At 38.5% G+C, this 23,469-nt stretch overlaps 1 protein-coding gene across 4 annotated transcripts; it reads right to left on the reverse strand.

The window, feature by feature from the left end:
* Positions 1-2,982: 2,982 nt before the first annotated feature.
* Positions 2,983-23,469, reverse strand: def8 (differentially expressed in FDCP 8 homolog). 4 transcript variants are annotated; one of them, XM_063005213.1, is made up of 12 exons: positions 23,310-23,469; positions 21,670-21,789; positions 18,594-18,688; positions 17,138-17,287; positions 16,567-16,708; positions 11,869-12,033; positions 10,386-10,513; positions 9,972-10,085; positions 9,719-9,799; positions 7,261-7,401; positions 6,332-6,441; positions 2,983-5,605 (listed from the first exon to the last, which is right to left on the reverse strand). In XM_063005213.1, the coding sequence occupies exons 2-12, from the start codon at positions 21,773-21,775 to the stop codon at positions 5,521-5,523; spliced, it is 1,317 nt and encodes a 438-aa protein (XP_062861283.1). In that variant the 5' UTR covers positions 21,776-21,789; positions 23,310-23,469; the 3' UTR covers positions 2,983-5,520. The 4 variants fall into 4 exon arrangements, with proteins under 4 accessions (XP_062861283.1, XP_062861282.1, XP_062861280.1 ...); XM_063005212.1 differs by lacking the exon at positions 23,310-23,469 and adding an exon at positions 22,851-23,093; XM_063005210.1 differs by lacking the exon at positions 23,310-23,469 and having other exon boundaries at positions 21,670-22,151.

Below are 23,469 nucleotides of genomic sequence, written 5' to 3' on the forward strand. Positions count from 1 at the left end.
CCACTACTTATCAAACATTTTTAGCTGTATGTTGCTTTGTTTTAAAAAAATTATGAATTTAATGTCATTAATATACTTAATACTGTTATTGTTTAGCATTTGCTCAGCACTAAATGTTACATGTTTATTTTAATTAATAGGTATAACCCAATTTAGCTTAGTCAGTTAAGCTTAATTAATGACACACGAGTCTTTTCACCTAAAATGAGTTGATTAATCAAGAGTCTTGTTACAGAAATGATCATAAAACATTAGAATCACAATAAATCATTATACTTTTACTTTCATACTTAAGTACATTTGAAGGTAAATTTAGTTTAGTACTTTAGTGGAGGTAAAGAGTATTTTTACTTTTACTACTACTTTTACTGGAGTAATATGTTACCTTGGATATCTCTACTTTAACTCAACTACATGGTTTGTGTACCTTGTCCACCACTTACATTAGACAAAATGAACTAGTGCATATTCATAATGAATTCATTAATGTATTACATGTAGGAATCAATTATTAATCACTCATGAAATAAGAGATGAATGAATGCTTTTTCATGTACCTGCACTATAATGTTTTTGGTACGGTAATGTGTTTATCAATCTGTTCATTCAGTGCAGGTAAACCTTATGAATCCAGCACATGACTTAGTGTTTAGCCAAAATGATTATTATTATGAATCCTCAGGAAAGTGAAGGGAGATTAGTTTATGCAAAAAACAAAACATAAAAAACTTTAATGTCTATACTGTATATTGTCTCTACTACTTAATAATATCGCATTATGTAATGTATGCTAATATAATGTACTGTGTGTTAACAAGAACGACCTATTAACAAATCATTATAAACATCAATCTTCCACTTTATATACCAAATTGACATTAAAGCAGATGCAGTAAATGTAAACGCAGTTGAAAATACCCAGAAATTGTACAAATGTTTATTATTTGCCGTTTAATATTTCATTTACTGCTGCCTGTCCCATATGAGAACATGACAGCGCCGGGTTTGTTTGGAACTATTGAGGGTTACATGAACCACGTGACCGCGTAGCGGCGAGATCAAGGAGTGTCGCAACTCTCTCTATCTACGGCTCTGGCTCTGAGGAGAAAACGCTTCTCAACTCCGATTGGTTCACGGTAAACATTAACCAACCAATCAGAGGCCAGGATCTGCCTTTAAAGCTTCTTTTTCATGGTTTGGTAAAGTAGCTAGCGACATGTTTCTTTAATAATAAACAGTAAAAATAATACAAAGTTAATACATTCAAAAAAAAAAGTAAACAAAGCAGAACGTCTTTAAAAAACTGAATTCCTAACTACAACTTGGTTTCATAAAAGCAGCTTGACAGTGTGAGAGGGGTTTCCGGGGTGATTGGTTTACAGCTAAACATTACGCAAATTATCAAAGGCCAGAAGAATCTGGTCAAGCATCAAGCTATGTTTTATTCTTCAAATAAATACTTTGCTTTGCTTTGTACAGGAGATAATGCCTAACTTCACAAGTCAATAACAGGAGAACATGCCCAAGAACTGCACAGTGCACACAGACAGTACGGACACTAAAGCTATCAGCATCCACATTAGCTTCTACACCACCATGTCACCCTAAAAATGAATTATACAATTCAATAGTTATTATAATGTTAATGTTGTGTTTTATATGCAGTGTGTTGCTGGATGTTTTACTGAAGACGTAAACAACATTTCCCTGTTTTGTCACTGTACTCATTAAATCAAAAGCCAATATTTTCTCAAAAATGAACTGTCACACCAATGACCACACAAGTAAACACAGCAGTATCAATAAAATTGAGATTGCTCACATATTCACAGAACATTTAGTACATACAGTGAATATGTAAACTTCTAATGGTCCTTTTTACCTTTAACCACTAATCCAAATGCTATAGCACTTTAAAGTGTTCCTATTAAAGTGCTCGATGAGTGTATGTACGACTATATACTTACAAAATATCATAGAACAAAATACATATAGTATAAGTTTCTTCATAACACCACTGACCAAAAATGTACATTAATAAACAGTCCATATTTTCATATCATCGTTATGGAAAATACACTGATTTTAAATCATTAAATGACGCTGTTTTTCTGCACTAATGTACCTGCAAAAGCTAAAAGTTTCAATTTGATTGTTGGAAAGTACTAACTTTGTTTAACAGTACTAAAATCCCACATGTTAACATCCAAATTTATTAGGATTTTAACATCAGGATTTACACTCTTTGGTTACATTAATGGCAGACACAGACAGTAGTTACTTATTAAACAAGATTCATCAGTTCACAAGGTTATATCAAGCACAGTCATGGACAATTTAGTGTCTCCAATTTACCTCACTTGCATGTCTTTGGACTGTGGGAGGAAACCGGAGCACCTGGAGGATACCCACGCAGACACGGGGAGAACATGCAAACTCCATACAGAAAGAACCCGGACCACCCTGCCTGGGAATCAAACCCAGGACCTTCTTGCTGTGAGGCGACAGTGCTACCCACTTAGCCACCGTGCTGCCCTAAAAATCCAAATAATGTATATGATTGTAAAATGTAAAACTTCATCTGGTTAAATGTCTTAAATGTATCGCTCTTGCCACATTAATAAAATGCCATTTAATTTTATGTGGACAAATTTAATTGGTAACCACTAAAATAATCTAGTTTTTACATTATATATCTATTGCTATATATTTTTTACAAACCTTTTGAAATTGTACTCTTTGGAATGTAAAGACACGATCTTTGCCCTATGCCCTACACCATCTTTTAAAAAGTGCCATTTAAACGGGGTAACATACTAAATAAAAGCTGTTTGCCGAGATGGTATATGCAGTAGATAAATATTAGTTTTGGAGGTAAATATGTGAATGTCCAACCATGAGCTTCTTGCACATTCCATTCCAAAATCATGAGCATTAGTATGACGTTGCCATCCTTGTAAAAATGCAAAAATGACCAGTACATTGTTGTCATTATTATTTTAATTACTTACATTGGTCCTTATAATTGTTACATTGCACAGATGTAAATATAGTTTTAAAACATAGTTACAATCTTAAAAGCTTGAACACCCCTAGTCAAATCCCATGGTTTTTTATTTTTGTGAAAATGAGTGTGTATTCTCTACAGGGAATAAACTTCTATACAAACATATAAATGCACAATTACTGTTTAGTCACAAAATGTAACACTGGAGAAAGAAAACAATAAGGCATGTGCAAAAGTTAGGGCATTTAGTAATTTAAATTTTTTCCCCACTGAAAGTGTTACAATTAGAACTTAAAGGAAGTGTTACCTCGATTGCGAGCAAACTGATGAGTGTTTGTTATACTTAGTTTTTTAAATGACATAGATTTTGCATTTTTAATTAATATTACCGTTGCTTTTCATGACTTTCCGGATTTCCCAGGACCCATATGAGCCCTAGTTAAATTCATTTTAACAATCACTTTAACCAGTTTATGGTTACGCCATGTCCGGTTCCACAGGGAAACACGGTGCAAGGCAGAAACACCCATGACAGGGTGCTAATCCATCGCAGATCTCCTATCCTTCAGACTTAGCCAATCATGTCTGAGTAGACACCCGGCCAGCGGATAGCACCGCTGAGGTTCAAACCCAGATCTCAGCGATGGTGGGCTAGAGTAAGAAAAAAAATAATGGGAATTTGGCTGAGGTGTCCAAACTTTTCGGATAAGACATTATATCACAAAACAATTAACATGCTGAAATGTAACACAGCACAGTTCATATTATTTTAAAACAAATAATATAGTTTATACAGAATTACATTCTGAAGAATCTCCAGCTTAAAACATAAAAAATACTGAAGAAGATCTAGTGAGAAAGATCTAGACAGAGTCTCTAGATACAGATCTAGATTTTGAACATTCTTAATTCCTTGGCATCATAATTATTGGATTAATTTCTGAATGAATTGGGCAAATATTCAGACACCTTTTTAAATTACAGCTCTGACAATATTTTAAGATTAAATTTGATTTGATCATGTCTGCCAATTAAAAAATCATTTTATGTTGCGGATCAGACATGCAGTCTTCCTATTGACAAATAGAAATACATTTTATAGTCTTATTAAAGGCCTCCAAAAGTTTTCATTTTGCCTGCTCACATATTTAGAAGTCACCAGAGCGGATGCGCTTCCTGATGCAACCCTGCTTGTTTTTATCCAGGCTTGGGACCAACACTGATGGCTAGGCTGTTCAGCCACCTTTCCCCCTCAGACAAAGCCAATCATGTCTGTGCAGATGCCTGACAGGATCTTTGCAGTAGTGGGCTAGTATATTTTGTCGCCATGCCAACTGAGCACCCATAGTCTTATTATAGGTGAATGGTAAACAGAAATTAATATCATTATTAAGGCTATGGTAGAATGGGCAGTATCACAGAAAACGTTCAACCTCCACAACAGGCTGCATTTACATGAACATTTTTGGCATCCTTCAAAAATGCACTAATGCCACTGATTTTATTGGAAACGATGAGTTGGCTGTATAAAATAGTATAAAAGATTAGAGTTAAACCAATATTATTTTTGGATATAATTATGAATGTTTAAACAGTGTGCTATTTTAGTTCTCATGTCCAGTATACAAAAAAGCTGACAGCTTAAAGGCATTAACGGCTGTGTCCCTTACACCTACATCAGTCTGCATTAAATAGATAACAAATTAGGACACCACCATTAGTGTCTTTTTCTAAATTGTATCCTTTTGTCTCCCAATCTAGTCATTTCCCATTCAGGCTGTGAATCCACTGTCCAACGCCCAATCTGTTCACCATACGCTCCCTCCTACAGTGTCCAATCTGTGTCTGCTTTTTATCACCTATCACTGTTGGGTTTCCACACAGAGCTGTATCACATAAGCTCCATGTGACTCGTGCAGAAGCCCGGACCATCCTGGATATCACATATTGCAGCAGGAGCTGGAAGAGATGCCGCCGACTTTCCCTCCCTCAAAAACAGCCAGTTGGTGGCTCTGCTGAGATTAGAACCTGCAAGTTTGAACATCCTGCAGTGATGTCATTATTATTTTCTATACGATTAAATACCTTCTATGTGATCGCTGTGTGGTTTTCAGCAAAAAACACACCAGCAACGCACATTAATGCATTTTTTGACGGATGCCAAGACAATTCATGTAACCGCAGGCTACAGTGATACAGTCTTACATGTTCATTAGTTGAATCTATCAGATGTAGAGTGGCATTTACAAGCTGAACTGCTAGATGAAAAGTCAAAACTGAGCACCGATGGCATTAAGTGCTTTGTCCATGTTCATCACCTATGATGTAGTGTAACAATGATGAAAGCGTGAATGAAAAGCACGAGGGAGGAGGAGAAAGCCGATACAGAGTAATGACGCATTAGGAAATCAGGTACATGTGAGTTCTGTGGGGGAAGCATGCTCATAATGTTAAGTTAGCACTAGCCTTAGTGCTGTCACAGTGAAAAGCTACACCGCTTGCATCTTGCATCTCTACAGGTCGTCAGGTTCGTCCTGCTTCCGTTCTGTCATTCTGGTACACCGTGGACAAGTCGTGGAATGGTCGTAATAACAATCCCTAAAGAATGTCACACAAAAACATTGTTAACAAGCATCTATAAAAAATCTACCTTAAATCTAACGCTGTTTAAAATTCTTTTAGAAATGGTAAATTTCTATACACTTTCCCAACAAATATCTCACCTTGAGGGTTATCAGTGCATATACAGTATAATATAATATACAGTCTAATATACAGTATAATTAGGGCCCTACTAAATTCACAGAAACATTTGCTTAATTTCACGAACCTCGTTTTTCAAAAATCACAGATTTCACAGATTTTTACAGAAAAGGGCCACATTTCACAGTAGTCATTAAATTAGAGTAAATGGAAACTACAATACACAACACAGTCAGCCATAACAGTTGACAACATCTTGGGCATTTTGACAAAGCAACTGCTAAATGTTTTGCCATAGGATTGCTAGGATCGCCTCATAGTGCAAGTTAACCAGTAAACATGAGACACTTAAATGCTAAATATAAACCTTACATTTTTAATTTCACAGCAAACTGCATATTACACGGGAAACGGCTCATTTCACAGCCCATGACGTGATTTTCATGGCTGAATGATTGAACTGGACTAAATGATTGAAACACACTGTAAATGATTAGTAAAACATCAAATGCCCTTGTACTGTTGTCAAACATTATTCACAAATTATAGCTTTCTGGTTTCATTTACATTTTTCTAACTGTCCCAAAGTTTTTGGAATTGGTGTTGTATTAGGAGCCTGACCTGTGGAAGACAGCCGAGCAGTCCTGGCATACTGAGGTGTGGCTGTCAAACGGGAACAGGATGTCCCCCTCCTTACAGAGTTCACACACAAAACCTTTTGCTTGGCATTTCTAAAAAGGAAAAGCAATTAACGGGTAACAAAACATTAAAAACTCTTTACGTTGAAACGGAACATTCACATCAAGACATTTGTTTATTGTTTCAGGTGCATTTGCCTTAACAGCTCTTTGAATTATGTGCACTCAAAAAAGTTGGAACGGAGGCATGCTACATCACCCTGTGTTGCATCATATTTCCTATTAATTACCCTTTTAATCATTTATGAACTGATGACACTAACTGTTGCAGTTTTGCAAGTACATTTTGTGCAGTCTAGCTTGATACAAGACACAAGCTGCTTCAATGTCTGGTCGGTCAATAGAACAGCTGAAATTCAAACACAAACACTTGAGATCCAAGATTGCATTATACAACTGCACCACTTGAGCACGCAGTTTTTTGCCAGTTTCTCATACAATGCCATCTGAAGGCTCGAAGGTCAAGCACATTCAACATTGGTTTCCAGCTTTGCTCTATACAAACTGCGATTTCCTAAAATCTTTTCATAATATTATGTACAAAAGATGGTTAACAGTCTAAATGATTGCCCTGCAAAATGTCCTTTTGAACTGATTGATAATTATATTGAGCTTGGCACAATGTGGTGAGGCCCAACCTATCAAAAAAAAATGCTGATCATACCTACTGCATTCAACACGTCTACTACAGTTACCTGCCATCACCCCAACATTTAATATATTCCTGCCCGTCTAATGCACAGTCGTTATAAAATACTCATTGCCATTTTGGAGAGTAGTCCTAATATTTTTAGCTCATCAGTATAAATATTGCCCTCATCACACCTCCAATTTATCTAGCCTGCCTCTTACCTCACAGTCCAGTTTGATGTGCTTGGCGAAGGTGGTGTGAATCTCAGTGAGAGAGCAGCTGAGATGCCCACTGGAGATATCAATTAGGTCCTGTAGACTGTACATTTCATCATTCTCCACAAAGTGCTGTCGATCCTGAAGCTGTGCCAGGAAAAAATATACAGAGACCAGATCCGTAAATGCAGTACAACACTGAGACACTGAGAAAAAGTCAGAGCCTAATCTGAAACCATTCACTTCTGGCCTCCGCTGGTGAAGGGGGGAGTGCCGGGAAGGGAAGGGGGTGCTTTTGCCCACCAGAACAACAAGACAAGGCAATCGTTTGAGCATAACATCATCATTACGTAAATGCGTAATAAGGTCAAAAATATTCGGAAACTAAACTAAGTTTGATATTAATTAATATGGTATTGCTCACTACCCAACACCTTCGTGGCTAAAGCAGCCTTTACTCTTCTGGGAAAGCATCCCAGAGTCAGAGATCAGGCACCGATGTTGGATAAAAAGACCTGGCTTGCAATCAACATTCCATTTTAAACCAAATGAGTTCAGGGCTCTGTGCAGGCCACTGGAGCTTCTTCACATCTAATTCATTATCCTTGTCTTTATGGACCATGCCTTATGCACAAGGGTACAGTCATGCTGGGACAGGAAATACCAGTGGTAACTAGAGCTGTCTTAGTACTAATAAATAGCAAGCATTTTAACATTAGTTACCTAATTCATTAATTTATTTATGTATCAGGATTTTAATGCCATGTTTTACACAATTTGGCTACACTCATGAAAGGACAGGTAGTTACTGGTAACACGAAATTCATCAGTTTAAGTTCATTGTCAAACACGGTTATGGACAATTTTGTATCTCCAATTCACCTCACTTGCATGTTTTTGTACTGTGGGAGGAAACCGGAGCTCCGGAAGAAACCTACGCAGACATGGGGAGAACATGCAAACTCCACACAAAAAGGACCCGGACTGCTTCACCTGGTAATTGAACCCAGGACCTTGCTGTAAGGCAACAGTGCTACCCACCGAGCCACTGTGCCGCCAATTTATTAATTAGTCCATTAATTTTTTTCCTGAATTGTAAAATTGTCCAATTGTTTTTTTCTAAAGCAAAATAAATTCTGACAAAATTTTACCAATGCAATACAACACCATAACTAGACTAACCAGTACACAATCCTTTTTTAAGATGTACTGTACATTAATCTTATTTATGTAAGTGAAAATACCTTTCTGAACCTGTTGTCTTCTGAATGAGATCATGATCAAATCTCAATGAGAAACCATGCAGATGCTACAAAACTACTGTAGCCCTAAAGTGCAAAGCAAATTAACAAAACACAAAACAAATAATCAAATCACAAAACAAATGAACAATATACCAGTGATAAAACTAAAAGATAAAATAAATGATAAAATCCTGAAATTAATAGTAAAAAAAAAAGAGTAGGTACTAAGTGCTTGCTGCTGATTACTTAGATCAGTCCATTTTAAACACTGATGAAGAATGAGAAGGATAGAATGAGTGGGTGGCATAGTGGCAAAATATGCTATGTTGCATAGCTTAAAGGTGGTGGCACTGATGGCACTGATTAAAAGGAAGAAGATGGAGCTGGAGATGACAGAGTCAAAGATGTTGCTATTCTTAATAGTAGTGAGGAGGATGGGGAAACAAGGTAGGATGTTTTGGAAACAAAGTTATGAAAGCGAGTAATACAGTATTGAGGTGGCTTGGGCATATGCAAAGGAGGGAGGAGAGAGAATCAGGAGGAGGAGAGGAAGCCTCCAGACAGGAGGAGGTGAGGATGGAACAGAAGAGGTTTGTGAATGTGGTGAGGAAGGACAAGCAGGTGGTTGGGGTAAGAGAGGACATGCTGAGGGAAGGGCAAGATGGAGACAAATAATCTGATATGATCATAATGAAAGATGAAGGAGAAAGATGAAAAGATGAAAGATGAAAAGATGAAAAATAAAAAGATGATAATGATTAGATCACTTGTTTAAGGCCGTATTCACAATATAACATTTAAATATGTTTAGAATGTTCCCCTAAATATCCTGATGTAAAAATTATTTTAAAGAAAACGACTCAATAGCTGAATAATGAGTAATGTTAGGATCTGTCGTTGATATAGAAGGAATGGGCCCCTCCTCCCCAATGTTGAATTCATGGCTACGGTCTTGCATTTGTCACAATTTGTTACGTGTTTTGCACTTCAGGGCTACTGTACAGTCTAATCTACAGACTGACCTATAACAACACAGAGCACAGAGCAGAGCAGACTGCATTTCACCATGACCTGTTTCTGACACCAGCTGCATGAGTCACTTGTGGTCACAGTTCACATCTTTTCAACACCAATAGATGGCAGTATTGTTGCATCTGTTTACATACACAACATTACAGTATCACCAGTTTTCACCATCATCAGCAAAAACCTCGTCTTACCTGCAGGAGCAGTCTGGCTTCCATCGCCTCTTTACAGGTAATAAAGTAGGGCTTCATTAACAAGATATCCTGACGTAGTTTCTTAAACAGAAAAGGAAAAAAAATACTTAAATACAGCCATTATAAATATGAATTCAAATTGTTAACTGATTTTATATTACTATTAGTGATAAGAACTGATCCATCATAGATTATAAAAACAACTAGATTCCACTGTATGCAGATTAATTCAAGAGTAAAGCTGAAAACTCACCCTGATTTCCACCAGCTCCTCCACAAAGTTAAAGAGTAGTGGGTTTATCTCCTTTAGCTTCAGCACTGGCCTCGCGATCATCAGAGCCAGATAGCGCATGGATGAGCGACACACCTAAACAGTAAGACTGGTCAGTAAGGGTGGTCATTTAAAAAGAAAAAAGAAAAGAAGAACATCATTGTGTGTTTGTTAAAACTACTTTTGTACAAATACATTATAGGTACATTATATGATGTAGACATCTGACCATAAGCTTGTTGGAAACTCCATACCAAAACTATGGGCATTTAAAGGAGCCAGGTTTAACAACTCCCAATCAGTGTTTACTCCTTGCTACGGTGGACGCAAAGCCTTCAAAACCCTATAAGTAACATGAATATCAACAGGATGACCAGAACTAGTTTAGAACTGTACCTTTTTGGGTTCAAACTCCCAGTTGTGGATAACACGTGCAGGGATGATGCCCGTGTCATTCCAGTGGCAGCTACTGCAGTAGTACTGCCCAGTGTAGTCACACTGTCTTGCTTCACTGGGGACACCTCCTACAAAATCACATACTTCATTACAAAACAACCTTCAAGCTCCATAAAACAGACACTATAGAGCTACCCAAAACATTAAATAAGTAATGCAAAATGGTATAACATAAAACTGTAATAATATGGATATTTATCATTAAAATAATGAATAAATCTTTATATTGTCTATTAGCAGTAAGCCAATATTACTAAACAACAGAGGGTATGAAAGCATGTAAAAAGATCCTTAATATGATCAAATATGACCAGACGTTCTAGTGTGTTTAGATAAATGTATATAAACAGGTAGATCTGACTTTTACTACACACGTCGGACAGGGCATGTGTTAGGTACCCTTGATCTGGAGAGGAGATATAATTGGGTAATTGGACGAGATTGATTGTGAGAATAATGAAAAATAGAGTTAAAAAGAAAACGTCAGAATCTATAATAATAAACAATTACAGAATAAAGAACAGATCAAAACAAAAGTGAAAACCAAGATCAGTGTCACTGGAACCCAGCTAGACATTAACTTACTGATGCAGTTTCTTCATAAGTGAATTTACATTTACAGCATTTATCAAGTGCTTTTATTTAAAGTGACTTACAAATGTGACAGTATACAATGAAAGCAATTGAGGGGTAAGAGACTTGCTCAGCGGCCCAACAGTGGCAACCTGTTAGTGGTGGGCTTAAACCAGCAACCTTTTGGTTACCTTGTCCACTGAGCTGGCACTGCCTTACCTGCTCTGAATATATACGATAGTTACATTTAAAGTTGTTTACATTAAAATTGTTTATATTCATTTTAACCAAATGATGTGGTTTGTTTGCTTTCATTTTCATAAACTTTTAAAAATGTTATATAAAAGCAATAAACACTGAAGTATGTGTGTTATTGCAATTAGCATTACATCTGTGATGATTCATGGCCAACTATTATTGCGACACCTCTGTCTGTTCTATTGCTCAACTCTGGTTCTTCACACTTGCAGCATTATGCAAACAAAGTCCTGGTCAAACCAGGCTGCTTAGCAACAGCTTCCAGCTCCCAACATATATTTATCAACCACTTTATCCTGGTCATGGTAGAGGAGAGTCCAGTTCCACAGGGAAATAATGGGCTCAAGGCAGGAATACCCCAAACAAGGTACCAAACCAGTTGTCTGTGTAGAAGCCAGGTAGGCTGATAGCACTGCTGAGATCTGAACCCAGATATTCTAAAACTATTTCAGGACTTTATAAATATATTATTATATAATTATTCTATCTATATACTGTTTAACAATAGTTGTGTGCTAACTAGCTTACTAAACAAAATAATGCATTTATCACAAGTCTGGGTTTATCAACCTTTTCTTAAACTTCTACTTACTGAGTGAGATCTGGGCACGGCACTCTGCACATCTGTAGTCCTGCTTGTCCAGGCCAATCTCTGGGCAGATATTCAGTTCGTACTCTGATTGGTGGCTCACTTTAGACCTCACACATGGCTTTGTGATGAGATTCATGCATTTACTATGGCAACGGTAGTAACAACCTGGGTGAATAAATACAAATGTATTTACACACATACAGTGTATCACGAAAGTGAGTACACCCCTCACATTTCTGCAAATATTTCATTATATCTTTTCATGGGACAACACTATAGACATGAAACTTGGATATAACTTAGAGTAGTCAGTGTACAGCTTGTATAGCAGTGTAGATTTACTGTCTTCTGAAAATAACTCAACACACAGCCATTAATGTCTAAATAGCTGGCAACATAAGTGAGTACACCCCACAGTGAACATGTCCAAATTGTGCCCAAATGTGTCGTTGTCCCTCCCTGGTGTCATGTGTCAAGGTCCCAGGTGTAAATGGGGAGCAGGGCTGTTAAATTTGGTGTTTTGGGTACAATTCTCTCATACTGGCCACTGGATATTGAACATGGCACCTCATGGCAAAGAACTCTCTGAGGATGTGAGAAATATAATTGTTGCTCTCCACAAAGATGGCCTGGGCTATAAGAAGATTGCTAACACCCTGAAACTGAGCTACAGCATGGTGGCCAAGGTCATACAGCGGTTTTCCAGGACAGGTTCCACTCGGAACAGACTTCGCCAGGGTCGACCAAAGAAGTTGAGTCCACGTGTTCGGCGTCATATCCAGAGGTTGGCTTTAAAAAATAGACACATGAGTGCTGCCAGCATTGCTGCAGAGGTTGAAGACGTGGGAGGTCAGCCTGTCAGTGCTCAGACCATACGCCGCACACTGCATCAACTCGGTCTGCATGGTCGTCATCCCAGAAGGAAGCTGACGCACAAGAAAGCCAGCAAACAGTTTGCTGAAGACAAGCAGTCCAAGAACATGGATTACTGGAATGCCCTGTGGTCTGACGAGACCAAGATAAACTTGTTTGGCTCAGATGGTGTCCAGCATGTGTGGCGGCGCCCTGGTGAGAAGTACCAAGACAACTGTATCTTGCCTACAGTCAAGCATGGTGGTGGTAGCATCATGGTCTTGGGCTGCATGAGTGTTGCTGGCACTGGGGAGCTGCAGTTCATTGAGGGAAACATGAATTCCAACATGTACTGTGACATTCTGAAACAGAGCATGATCCCCTCCCTTCGAAAACTGGGCCTCATGGCAGTTTTCCAACAGGATAACGACCCCAAACACAACCTCCAAGATGACAACTGCCTTGCTGAGGAAGCTGAAGGTAAAGGTGATGGACTAAACCCAATTGAGCACCTGTGGCGCATCCTCAAGTGGAAGGTGGAGGAGTTTAAGGTGTCTAACATCCACCAGCTCCGTGATGTCATCACGGAGGAGTGGAAGAGGATTCCAGTAGCAACCTGTGCAGCTCTGGTGAATTCCATGCCCAGGAGGGTTAAGGCAGTGATAATAATGGTGGTCACACAAAATATTGACACTTTAGGCACAATTTGGACATGTTCACTGTGGGGTGAACTCACTTATGTTGCCAGCTATTTAGACATTAATGGCTGTGTGTTGAGTTATTTTCAGAAGACAGTAAATCTACACTGCTATACAAGTTGTACACTGACTACTCTTAGTTATATCCAAGTTTCATGTCTATAGTGTTGTCCCATGAAAAGATATAATGAAATATTTGCAGAAATGTGAGGGGTGTACTCACTTTCGTGATACACTGTATATAAGACATTAGATACAGGACACTTTGTATTACACACTCATAATATTTCAAATGCACTTAAAAAATGTAATGTATGTAATGTATGTAAACAGATATACTAACTGGCCAAAAGTATGTGGACACCACTTCTCATACTCATGTTGAAGTATGTGGACACCACTTCTCATACAATACTCATGTTCTGGTCTTTCAAAAGAAAAAAAAACTCATTGTTGACATGTGTATATAGTGTAGTGTAGTGAATGTGATAATAACTGAAAAAAACAAACATCCTTATATATCTTGTTGGTGACCTTGTAGGACAGTGGAAGATTCCACCGTTAACAGAGATTTCTCAACAAGAACATAGGAACTGGTCTAAATCAGCTGGGTTTTGGACGTCATACAATGCAACTGACACACTTCTTATCATGTACATCACGTACACATCCAGTAACATTCTATTGTAGCAGTATTCTTGAAATATTGAAGCATGACTACTGGCCCTAACCAAGCCGTAAGCAAATCTACATTTTCTAAGTAGTAATTGATTATGTATTAATACTTCTAGTGTTTGTTTGTTTGTTTGGGTTTATTGCCATATCAGCAACATAAATACTTCTAGTGTAAATTAACATTTTTCTCTCACAATTAAAAAAGGTGATGTGACCTAGTGATAAACGTGCCTGTCCCAGTGTGTTGCAGGCATCAATTTCTAAGTTGTTTTATATTCAACAGACAGAATTAAGTTCATCACTGAAAAACTTTTCTTTGTCCTTTTGTCTGTTAATTTAATGTTCAAGTGAATTAAAAAAATACAGGTTTCAGGTTAAGTGTCCCAAATTTTCTGAAAATTGGGTTAATTATAAATGAAGAAAAGGTGATGTAACGCAGTGGTAAACACACTTCTGTCCCAACTGTTTTGAGTGTGTTGAAGGCAACAAAATCTAAAGTAGTATATTAACAAAATACAATTTTTTTAGTGAAAATATTGGTAACTCTTTTTGTTACATTATGCAAACTGTCTAAACCTTTCCTGAAGTAAAGATTATATATATTAAATGAGTCAAAAATAAAATCCACCTAAATGTGTCACAGTTCAGCCTAGCCTTTACAGAGTTAAAAAGACCTAAAATAAAAAAGCAAGGCATTGAGGTAGCTGTGTTGCCCAGCAACTGCTGATTCAGGCTAAAGGAAGGAAAAAGGGAAGTTTCACCTCGCTGTACAGTATAATACACAGTGAGCTTTGGTTCTTTTCTCATTTCCTTGTGAAACATAGCATGTTTAAAATCAGGAACATTGGTCATTCAGACCAGAGAAATGAAACAAGCTGCACTATTATACAGAAATGACAAATGAGATGGTCTTTTCTTAGCCACTTTTTGCAGTTTGGTGGTTGTTATTTTACACATGCCATGGCCAAAACTTTGCCTACACATAAATAAATGGCCATTGCCATATTTGTTTGTTGGTTACTATGGCTACATATATTCACAGCTTCATATTGCACTGGAGTGCTCAGGCAACGCAGCAATCTATTCCACTAGCCCCCCACAGCTGAGTTCTGGGTTCCAGTCTCAAAAGCACCATCATCCAGCCATGTCTGGGGTGGCTGAAGGCTTGCAATGAACTGGAGCCCTGTCCAGGGAATTCCTGCCTTGTGCTCAGTGTTTCTCAGTTGAACTAGACCCTCTGCAACCCTGACCAGGATAAAGCAGTTGATGAAAATTATTTGTTATTTGGTATTTTTTTTAATTTTTTTTTTTCTCCGAATTTTATCCCCAATTTTTCTCCCAATTTTTAGCGCTTCCAATCTGTCTTCCGCTGCTAACAGGCACACCAGACCTGCATCCAAGGAGAGCACGCCGCTGCCCCACGCCTTCTTTACACGTGTACAGCCCTCCTCTTCTCGTCCGTGCATTCTGCACAGGCGTCTCTTCTGCAAATCAGGGTCCTTACACAGCGCATGAAGACCCACCCACCCACATATAGTCCGGTCCCCCACCCTGCAGGCACTGCCAATTATGCCCGCCAGATGGCGCCCAGCCGACCGGTGGCAACACCGAGCCTCGAACCGGGAGGTTCAGAAACTCGGTGCTGGTGCGTCAGCGGAATATCCCGCTGCGCCACCTGGGCGCTATTTGTTCGAGTTGCTTTTAATGTATTTTCAAATGTATCTAACACAAAAAGTTTCATTGTAAATGTCCTTTTTAAGACATATTGACAGTTTCTTCCAATTTGGTCATTTCCAGTTCCCTTTCGCACCACAGACGAGGAAGGCCACAGATGAGCATGCGTCTGCTTCACCATGTGTGAAGTCAGAGACTTCTTCTTTATACCAACCTATATAAAGGTTATACTAACCTTTACACTAAAACTTGCGCAGGAAATCACACTATGCTTTTTATATTCCTCCACCACTTTTGGTGGCACCTGAGCCAGGTTGAGGCCCCGTGATGGACTGACGTCTTGTCCAGGGTGTGTTAATGTATTGCGCCTGGTAATTCCAAGAAGGCGTACACACCTCCACCCAGAACAGGATAAAGTGGTGGATGGATGAATAAATGAATGAATTATACTCTTCATGAAATCTTTACGTGTCCATCTAACTTGTGCTTTCGTAACTTTATCCCAGAGCTTTATTTGGGTGAACCATGTACTACTAGTAGAAGAATTTAAAGCTTTAAGGTAAACAAAACCAGTAGAATTTATGTTGGGTGGGGGCCATTTAGCTTAAAGTGTGAACGGTGAGGGGCTGTACAGGCACAATTATAATGTGTACTCTTGGGGGCTGATAACCTAACCAGGTATATCACTAATTAAGTTTATTAATTAGGTAGAATTTTTAAAAAGGTATGATGATTATCTATAGTCACCGTACACGTAACCATAACATTCTACACGTGGAAATATGAGATTAAATCTTACCTGTGCACGTGTACCAGGTCTGAATTAGTCCCCAGATGATGGCACTGCATTTGTCGCAGGTTTGTTTAACACTTTTGCTTTTCTCCTTAGAGAAGCGATGCTCCAGCACGATTCGCAAGTTGGGTTCATCCTCTTCTGGGTCCTGTTGGACAAACATGCACCAAAATGCCAAAATGAGTTATGCTACTATTACAAAAGAGAAACCAATCTTAATAATCAAACCAACTGTGCCACCTAAGTGGTACCAAATGATTATTTTTAAGGACGAAAGAAACTGGCTGTGCCACCTTCCGCAACAACAATAACTGCAGAAAATTGACTTGCTGGATAAGTCATCAATGCAGTAAAATCTTAGTAAAATTTTGGTAGCCTGGCCTATTCTAGATAGATTTACCAGTATTGCAATTTTATTTCCATTTTCTCCAAAGTGCTCCAAAGCTTTGCTGTGGTTAGCTGAAGTCCCAGAACCCTAGAAATGGTGTGAAAGCTCACACACTTTTTCTGAATGATGAGCAAAATGTTACGCTGAATCCTAACAGACAAGTCCACTACAAAGCCTCTCTGGTGTTACCTTTAGTTCCTGAAGTTTGAGGCGCAGGTGGATTAGTTTAACCACAGTGTCTTTCTGCTTCTCTGAATGTTCTGGCAGCTCTAGAATCAGTTTCTTACACTCCTCTATAGACTGCTTCAGCTGCTCTATGTCTGATGCTGCAAAAGAATCCTAAAGGCACACAAGAAATATAGTGAATTGTTGATTCATAACATCCATTTAGACATATTTGCACTTATTTTACAGACACTCTAAGGTAGAAATAATTTTAAATATTTAAGCACCCCTGGCTAAACAGCATTGTAAATAACTAATTTATTTATTTATGCATTTCCCATTTTACTGGCAATCTAGTCATATCCAATTCCCCAGCAGTACCTTCCTTTGTCGCTGCAGACCCCCACCCTGACTGAGGAGAGCCACAAATGATGAAAGTCAAATTTATTTATGCTTATTTTACAGTAGACTTTGTCTTAAAGAAACTTTACAGAATCCAGGACCGACAGACCAAAAACCCCAGTTGAGCAAGCCAAGGGTGACTATGGAACTTCCTTTAAAATAACAAGAAGAAACCTGGAACCAGAGGAACGAGACTCAGCAGGGACCCATCCTCCTTGGGTGGCCTGGAGAAATTATGACTTGTTCTCTTCGACCACGTTTTATCACCTGCCAGAGACTGAGTCTCACAGTGAGCAGTCTCATACAAGAGCTGTCAGTCTACCATCTCTCAAGCAGGCACCTCAACCAGCCAGCAGATGCTGCAATTGCAACAACAGTGTCTATGTTGCCGCCCAGGTGGTTGATTGAACACTAAGATTCGAACTCAAGAAACTCGGAATGTCAATGGTGGTGGGATAGCACCACCCAATCACCCCACGTTTCATGGCAAGGAAAGGCAAGGAAGCACTACATTAAATTGTTTATATTTTTGTTTATATTTTTTTTTTGGAAATGTTATTGCACTGTTTATATATTGCATAACCTTAAAACAGGCACAAATTCCTACAGATACACTCCAAAATTTACTGTAATTGCTTATTAATTAATACCTATTTATTTTTGACCAGCTACAAGCAAAAAGCATCATTTAGGGCTCCAGTGGGTTTGTTTATTTCTTTGATGCAAACTTTTGTACATGCAAATTAAAACAAAAAAGATTATGACATTAATGCTGGAAAAACCTTACGAGGAGGATTAAACAAACAATTGCCATCTAAAGTCATCTCCGTTTATGAACCGTTAAAGATTACTTTTTGCAGCAGATCATGTAGTTTTTAGTAAGAAGTCTGTGGTGTAAAAGTGCTAACTGAGCAAAACAGCTGTTAGCAATCAGTACCAAAATATTTATAATCACATGACTTGTGTCAGCTTAAACACCACTAAATAAAAAAAAAAATCAGAATTAGAATCTTACTTCCATCTGCATATGAGCACAAATGCATTTTATCTGACTCACAAAAGAGACTACGGTGCTTACCACAGGGCAGGAGAAATGATCCTCAGCCAGCCCAAGGTCCATGGTCCGGTCTGTATTTTGGTTTTTGGTCTCAGCGTAAAGTTCCGCTCTCACGTCTGTGAAGAAAGCAAAGTGTTTCAGTTTTTAAATCAATCAACTAGTAAATCCATTAGCAAATCACCTCTACATCCTCTTGCCCAGACCCCCAGTGAAAACTACAGCATGTGATAACAAACGTTAGCATGTGACAAGAAGAATTTGCTCAAAATAAGTTTTCAAAGCCAATACCAAAACTCCTGACACTGATAAGACTTAGAACTACTTTAGGTTACACAACACACTTAATTAGGCTGTTGTATAACAGCCAAGAAGAACTTTGACTCCTTTGGAATTTCTGCATTAACCCCCTGGTGAACCAGCATCAATTTGAAAAAGTCTGTTGGTTTTAATGTATCCACATTTAGGCATTATTATCTTCAGCTTTATGATTATTATTTAATGAATTAATAAATAGAAGGTGGATATACACTAATCAGCCATAACATTAAAACCACCTCCTTGTTTCTACACTCACTGTCGATTTTATCCACCTACCATGTAGAACCACTTTGTAGTTCTACAATTACTGATTGCAGTCTATCTGTTTCTCTGCATGCTTTGTTAGCCCCCTTTCATGCTGTTCTTCAATGGTCAGGACTCTCCCAGGACCACTACAGAGTAGGTATTATTTGGGTTGTGGATCATTCTCAGCATTGCAGTGACACTGACATGGTGGTGGTGTGCTAGTACGAGTGGATAAGGCACAGCAGCGTTAATAAGGTTTTTAAACACCTCACTGTCCCTGCTGGACTGAGAATAGTCCACCAACCAAAAATATCCAGCCAACAGTGCCCTGTGGGCAGCGTCCTGTGACCACTGATGAAGGTCTAGAAGATGACCAACTCAAACAGCAGCAATAGATGAGCGATCGTCTCTGACTTTACATCTACAAGGTGTACCAACTAGGTAGGAGTGTCTAATAGAGTGGACAGTGAGTGGACACAGTATTTAAACACTTCAGCAGCGCTGATGTGTCTGATCCACTCATACCAGCACAACACACACTAACACACCACCACCATGTCAGTGTCACTGCAGTGCTGACAATCATCCACCACTTAAATAATACCTACTCTGTGGTGGTCCTGACCATTGAAGAACAGGGTGAAAGCAGGCTAAAAAGTGTGTAGAGAAACAGATGGACTACAGTCAGTAATTGTAGAACTACAAAGTGCTACTATATGGTAAGTGGAGCTGATAAAATGGACAGTGAGTGTAGAAACAAAGAGGTGGCTTTAATGTTATGGCTGATTGGTGTATAAAAGCAGTCCAGTTTGGGTGTATCCAGAGGTGCCAGAGGTTGCTTTTCTCAGTCCAACAGCAAACAATCAATTTGTCTGAATACAGGAATGTAATAATAAGATATGACAATATACAGAACAAATACAATATTTTTAATATACCAAAGCGAAAATATACCATTAGAGTTATCTGGAGTTATCAGGTATGTAACTATGCATTTACCAACATTTTTGCAACAATCAACAATATGATAAAAAAAATAAAGTATATAACAAAGTAGAAGTTGGTATTGAAGAAGGTTACCTGTATAGATGTCAGAGCACAGCATGGTTCTATAGTTTTTAAGGCACTGCACTAAACACACTTGCAGTTCTAGTTCATTTAAAAGTGGCCCGGTCTTTATATAATCCTGCTTACAAGCAAACAGCTATAATGAAGTGTTCTGCAATGTGGTAAGCACTGGTGTTCCTGTTTCAGTCACGTCGTTCCTGTTTTATTTTGATGTTCTTTATCTTTTTACAACCTATGACATCTTACATAGCAATAAGCCTTGTCTTCACATCAGCAGTCACATCACACAACATTAACATTTTACTATTTAAATCAGAGTACACATTGTTTGTGGAACTAATCAATCAAAACAAAGGAAATCAATGCTAGGCAGAGGTGCTTCATTTTTTGTTTCTTTCGGCTGCTTCTGTATTTAGGGGTTGTCACAGTGAGTCATCGTGGTCCTGGTCTTCCTGACACAACACTCCTTCTTTTATCAGCGCCTCCCAATGGCTAGGCTGTTCGGCCATACCCACGCACCTCAGACATAGCCAATGTCTGTGTAGACAAGCCTGTGTTAATGCTCATAGTTTATATAAATGTGCAATAATCTCATGGTCAGGTGTCCACATACTTTTACTTCTTTAAAACAGCCAGAAACAGCCACTGTGACAAACTGTTTACACAATGTAGACAGAAGCAAATTACAGACATTACGGAGTGAAACTCATTCTTACTTGAACTGTTTTATTGCACTTGAAATTACAACCATGGCATTGGGAAAAAAATACACAGACCTAAAATGACTGTTGACTGATCAAACAACAACTGCAGCGGGGCCAACCAAAAATTGCTCTGTTCTTGCTTTTGTTATTGTTTACCATTTAGCAATCTCCTCCTACTTTCATTGGTAGCTTGTGCAAATGGAAACGGACAATAGCACGTTAGGTACAGTTGGGTTTTTTTCTCGATTTAGATGCCCACTGTACTGTACAATGAAAAAGAGGCTTTAGCAGTAGTGAGTTTCTGCAGTATATATAAATCAACAAAATCAGTAAAAGAGTATCTGAGTATCTTCTTTACCTAAAACTACTGGTGTTTGTTGAAAAACGTTTGTGGTAAAAAATTGTATGGTTCTCAAATACTTTTTTAAATGTTGGCCTGCTTTCTAATTTCAGTCTAGTTGCAAGCCATAATGAAACATTTCAAAGCTACACCACTGAGCATATCTGCACTTCTCATTCAGGGGCATGTAAATGTTTAAGCTATGTTCACATAAAGGCTTGCAGGAACAAAATAGAGCATGCACGTGACATTTAAACTGTTTGGCGACATGACAAACACTGATTACATAACTGACTGAGCTATCTTACACATGAATGTACGGAAAACTTCAACTCAGTCAGTAGTTTTTTTTACACAGTGTTCTGTATCAACCCCTGGCAGTTGTGTGTGCATTTTTTTTTAACTCAGCAGATGCACTTACCTTGTTTTGGAGGGTCCTTCTTGTCCGGGGTGACATCATTTTCCCCCCTATCAAAAGGGTTAACGTGGCCCTGGCGAAAGCGAGCGAGTCTATCATCGTATTCCATACTGCTGGTTACACCTTTAGAAAAGACAGACATTGAGAAATTGATGCAATACTGTCTGTATTACAGTGAACATTGTCGCATCAACATCGTGCTAGGGTAAAACATGGTAGCATAACAGAGCAACATCTCAAACTTGTGAGTTTGAATGGCATTCAGGCCAGACGCCTATAAAAACAATAATTGGCTTGTCTGTCAGGTAGTGATTGCTAAATAATTATGACCTTTGCTGGCTGTACCATTGCGCCTCCACAGTCACAGGGATAATGGAGATCAGTACATGACTCTCCGTGCGCGATACAGATCTCCATATGGACCTGCCTTGCGGCTGGTTTGTTAGCCGTGTGTTAGTCACGGCTCTTCTCGGTCAGGACTCAGGAGTGGAGGTAAACAGCAGTAGAGAGGATGCGAAATGCAATCTGGTAAATGGATATGACTAGATTGGGAGACAAATTGGTGGGAAATGCATAAAAAATTAAATTAAATGTGTGAGTACGTGCTGGCTTGCGCCTATTGGTTTCGGGTGACGCCACACCTACCGCGACCTTGACCAGAATTTAGCTGTTAGAGAGAATTAATGAATGAATAAATGAATTAATTAATAATATAACATATGAATGAGTTGTGTAAAGCTTAACATCAATTATCGCAATTCTTTGAATGACAATTAAACGTCAGCTAAAACTGGCCGTCAGCTAATCATGACAGACCTACATACTAACATACTAAACAGTACATGTCAGCTGTACACTACCGGTGGCGCCGTTACAAACTTAGCACCCTATTTAGTACATAAGTATGCGAGTTGGGAGGCAGCAAATCCTGGCTAACGTTAGCCAGCTATTGTCAACACACAGTGCAAAAGCATAAACAAGACAAAAGCTAACCAGCGAAATACCTACATTTAAGTAAAAATGACCTTATTTACCTAAAATAAAGTTGTACAGTTCATAAAGAATATTAAACCTGTAATAAACCCTGTCACTGGTTTGTTATCTTGTTCAGACGGTTAGCAACACAGATAGCACGTTAACATAAGTACCTTCATAATTCAATGCTGTAGAAGCCTTTAGCTTACCTCATATTGTATTAACATCAACATATCATATAAGACATCCTTCACTCAGGCGATTTTATGCTAAATCATTGTTCACTTCCATGATTACATAACATTTACATCCAGTAAACATGTATCATCACTGTCCCAGTCAGGGAGCTCGCTGTTGTTGTGGTTGGCATTTACCGCCCTCTGGCGTAGACATAATTCAGGTCAGTAGCTCTCAAACCTTTCGCCTCAATAAAATATTTTATTTTGCACATACACGTTTATTCTTCTTCAGCGACCCTGAACAGGGCATCACACACATATAAAGTATATTTATATACACAATTAAGTTATTTACAGTAAATTTCTGCACGTTTTTCGGAGATGGGACTAAACCGGAGCATCCCAAACAAATGCCAAAACAGAAAGAAACTGGGAGTCAACACCTTAGTAAGAAGTACTAAGAAGTTGTAAGAAGTTGCTTATATTTACCATACAATTATAATTGTAGCTCATATAATTATGGCAGAATCTATCCACGATATTCCTGAACTTTGACCTTTCCCGTGATTCGTAGCGGAAGCCGGTTTTTGACTTCCGGTTACAGTGTTTACGTTCTGAACGACAGAAGTAGTGGTCATTCGTAACTGGT

This window comes from Trichomycterus rosablanca, chromosome 11, assembly GCF_030014385.1.
Source record: "Trichomycterus rosablanca isolate fTriRos1 chromosome 11, fTriRos1.hap1, whole genome shotgun sequence".
NCBI lineage: Eukaryota > Metazoa > Chordata > Actinopteri > Siluriformes > Trichomycteridae > Trichomycterus > Trichomycterus rosablanca.

Excerpts from the sequence above, each read along its gene's own strand:
- def8 (XM_063005210.1), bottom strand. The coding sequence starts at position 21,808 with ATGTCTGTCTTTTCTAAAGGTGTAACCAGCAGTATGGAATACGATGAT. Across the intron at positions 12,034-16,566 it reads GACCTGGTACACGTGCACAG|GTTGTTACTACCGTTGCCAT; the intron begins GTAAGATTTAAT and ends TTATTCACCCAG. Across the intron at positions 10,514-11,868 it reads CCGTGCCCAGATCTCACTCA|GAGGTGTCCCCAGTGAAGCA; the intron begins GTAAGTAGAAGT and ends GTGATTTTGTAG.